Source organism: Lolium rigidum, unplaced genomic scaffold (assembly GCF_022539505.1).
Source record: "Lolium rigidum isolate FL_2022 unplaced genomic scaffold, APGP_CSIRO_Lrig_0.1 contig_58534_1, whole genome shotgun sequence".
Taxonomy (NCBI): Eukaryota; Viridiplantae; Streptophyta; class Magnoliopsida; order Poales; family Poaceae; genus Lolium; species Lolium rigidum.
Genome location: NW_025901050.1, coordinates 117,586 through 121,263, shown reverse-complemented (window position 1 = coordinate 121,263; position 3,678 = coordinate 117,586). Strand labels below are relative to the sequence as shown.

Here is a 3,678-nt window from a genome sequence, read left to right as displayed (position 1 = left end):
ATTTTTTTCATTGTTCCTATGAGTTAGTGGCACACTATGGCTGGCTGCAGCAGCTTCCGAATCAAAACGGATCTAGTCAACTGCAAACTGATAAACAGATAACTGTTGACAGAGTAACGAGTTCAGAATTAGTTAAACAAGTGCAATGGAAAAGCTCTAGTGGAGGATCATCTGTGAAAAAAAAATTACCATCTTTGAAGCAAGTGTAAGAAATAATTTCAGTTACGTTTGCACAAACATGAACATTAAGAGAGAACATTTCAGTTTCTATTATTCATGGCCGGGACGGTACACATGGAGACTGACGTATCAGAACCCATTCAAAGACATAAGGAGTACAGGGAATAAAAAAAGAACAGAAAATCAGTGCAACTATAAACTACATGGGCTGATCCACATCAGATTATCTAAATCACGAACTTTTCAAGACACTGGTGTTGTGCGGGAAACGCAACCGATGGGTGGACAGGTCCGTGGGCCAAAATGTGGACATTGCGAACTGACCTTCAGCTTCAGTTCAATCATTGCTAGTTAATGAGCACAAAAACAACATATCGTGCAAGTATCGAGAATGGGTGGAGGAATGTGTAACACCAGCATCAAGGATCGCTTGGCATTGTTGACATAAACACAAAACAGCAACGTTCCTTTGATTCATCGTCTTAATTTATGCAGCAACAGCAGCACTCTCTGATTTATCTATGCCTTCTTGTTGAAGAAAGGACTTGTCTATTCCTTCGATGTTAGTTATTCTCAGCTTTGTCAATTCCTGGAAATTACCACAGCAGCCAGTAAGAACATAAGCCAGAGAATAATGTCAATAATGAGAACTTCATCTTTTATTTTGAGAGAAGTAAATGTCAATAATGAGAACTTTATTTTGAGAAAAATCAATACAAGAAAGTAAAAAAAAAAAAAAAACGGAAGTACCTGACGGTGTCCCTTTGTTCGACGGTAATTTTTCCTCCTTTTCTTCTTGAATATAATAACTTTTGCATCTAAGGCCTAAAACAGATTGTCAAGAGAGATGAACTCAAAATTGTGCAGTAGTATATTCCAAAACAACTTACATCAAAGCTGGTCTGGTTAAGTACTTATAAAAAGTAAAAGTGTGTATTAATAGCAAGACTGAAACTGTAAAGATTGAGGAATAAACACTTGCAAATCAACTATTAATGTTGATGTACATGTTTGAACACATTATGCCAGTAAAATGAATAACTAGGAGAGATAGCAGAGCCAACCACTAGATATTTTTTATGTTCGAACTTATGTTATGTCTGTTATATTTTCACAGTTCAGAGGGATCAATGCAATCCAATGTGGTGCCCAATGAATTAGTTTGTGGTCCTTTAAGAGGTACCAAAAAGGTCTATGTTAGTAATGTCTCCTAAAAATATATGTTGAGCAGACATCAAATTGGACTTTGCAGCATACTACGAATATGATTAGAGCACCAGCATATTGTCCCAAACATACATAGTTCTGAAAATAATTAGCATGCTAATATCAGTTAATGGAGGGGTAACCAAGAGAAGTGTAGTGGAACAAATCAAGGAATTCGAAACCTCCCAATTATGTACATCGGTAAGAGTTGGCCTCCCAATTATTATTTTGAATACATCAGGTTAAGAGTTGGCCTCCCAATAATAACTAGGTCGTGAACAAAAATACTGACATGCATAGCTGCACCTGCAAGCTAGTGGTATGTTCAGACAAGGATGTTCAGATAAATCTGAAATCCACACACATATTGCCTAGTGCATAAATTGCAGAATGCAGACGCAACAATTAAGCAGACATGCATACAAACTAGCTGAACAAACAGAGTTCGTACACCATTCCATGGATATCATTGTAACAAACATGTTGAAGAACACTCCAAAAAAACAGAAAAAAAAAGCTAGATTAAAGAAGTATCTCCTTACATGCTCTTCAACCACGGCATGGACAGTAGCATCAGTAAGAGTTGGCCTCCCAATTACTGTTTCAGCTTGTGAGCCAAGCATGAGAACTCGATTCAAAATTAACTGCACCAAGTGATTCAGATGACGAAGCATCAGCAGAATGATCAATGGAATGAGAAGTACAGGAAGCGAGCAGAGACCTATATATGCTACCTGGGATCAGTAAAAGAATTTATCAACTAGTCACTAGTTCACTGCAGTGGTCTGTTCATTTTGGTTTGAAAAATCGTAGACTAAAGACAGATATTATGAGGATGAGGTGTCATGACACTAATGCAGCTAAACGAAGAAGGCGCCTAACAACAGTTATAGTTCCACTCAACCCATCAACCACAACTATTCATGTTTTTTTTACAATTTCATACTCCATACACTCCACCAAGCTTAAAATTCAGTTACTGGTACGCTTTACAGCAACCTCTTAAGGAGCTTCCATGAGACTAATATGAACCAGTACTCTTAAGTTTCCAGCTCCCAACACACATGGAACCAAATCAACCAGTTCAATGTGTTAGGAGATATCCCATGATAAACGATTGGCACATAATGACAATGTCAGATCACACATGGCATGCAGTTCTACATCTTCCCCATATCAAGTTTACCTTTATTATCGGTTCAGATTTTTAAGATTGGTCATATACTCATATCATACTAACATAATTCACCACCAAACGAACAAGAAGACAAACCTTCATACCTGAGCTCGTAACAACAACAGTTACCCTATTAGTCATAGTAATAGGTTGCAGCTTGTATTGAGGTACTAAGCGCGATCAAAACAATTCAACCGAAGTTGCCACGTTACCTTGTCGTTCACATCGCAGAACTTCAACCTCTCCGTGAAGATGGAGTCGCCATTGCTCACCTTGAACTGGTGCGAACCAATCTGCAGGCAGGAGCAAGGCACCGCGACCAGGGTCACCAACCAGATCCGAAGCGCAAAAACGGAACAAGATTCGGGGCAGATGGGCAGACCTGGACGACGGCGAAGACGGGCTCGTAGGGCTTGAATGGCTTCTCGTCGGCCCCGAGCGGGCCCACCACCCTGTACCCGATCTCGGACGCCTCCGCGAGCTTCTCCTCCTCCGTCTTCCCGCTGGGCGGCTTCGCCGCCGGCGTCTCGTCGTCGCCCTCCCCCCACTCGCCCCCGCTCCCCTCCTCGTCATCGTAGTGCGCCTCGTCGTCCGCTTCCTCGTCGTCGTCGTCGTCGTCCTCGCTGCCGGAGGGGGCGCGGGTCGCGAAGTGGGAGCGCGCGGGGAGGAGCCGTAGCGAGGCGGCGGCGGCGGCGCGGGGCGCGAGGAGGTGGGAGAGGGAGGTTAGGGTTTGGGCGGCGATCGGGACCGTGGGGAGGGGTTGCGGGCTGTGGGGGACGAGGCGGCGCGTGAGGAGGCGCAGGAGGCATCGCCGCGTCGCCATGGCTACGGCGGCGGCGGCGGATGGAGAGGCGAGGAGGAGGGGAGGGTAGAAATGGAAATGTTTATTTTGCCAAGCGGTTTTGACGAGGGTTTAAGGGAAAGAGGAGACGGATGAGTGACACTGCAGGTGGGTCCTGTTCACGGCGGGAAACGGTATAGGTATGTCTACGTAACCCGGCTGTAAAAGGCGTAACTCTTTAAGCAGACACAGGATACGCTTTCCCTTGATATAAACGTAGTTTTCGAGGTATTGCTATTCAACAATTGAATTTCTACTGTACTAAATGTCCTTT

At 43.6% G+C, this 3,678-nt stretch overlaps 1 protein-coding gene across 1 annotated transcript; it reads right to left on the bottom strand.

Annotated features, from left to right (window-relative positions):
* Positions 1-245: 245 nt before the first annotated feature.
* LOC124681894 (50S ribosomal protein L21, mitochondrial) lies at positions 246-3,386 on the bottom strand. The gene is made up of 5 exons (XM_047216673.1): positions 2,946-3,386; positions 2,776-2,856; positions 1,929-2,030; positions 931-1,005; positions 246-769 (listed from the first exon to the last, which is right to left on the bottom strand). Exons 1-5 carry the CDS (start codon positions 3,384-3,386, stop codon positions 668-670), a joined length of 801 nt encoding a protein of 266 aa, XP_047072629.1. The 3' UTR covers positions 246-667.
* Between the last annotated feature and the right edge of the window lie 292 nt (positions 3,387-3,678).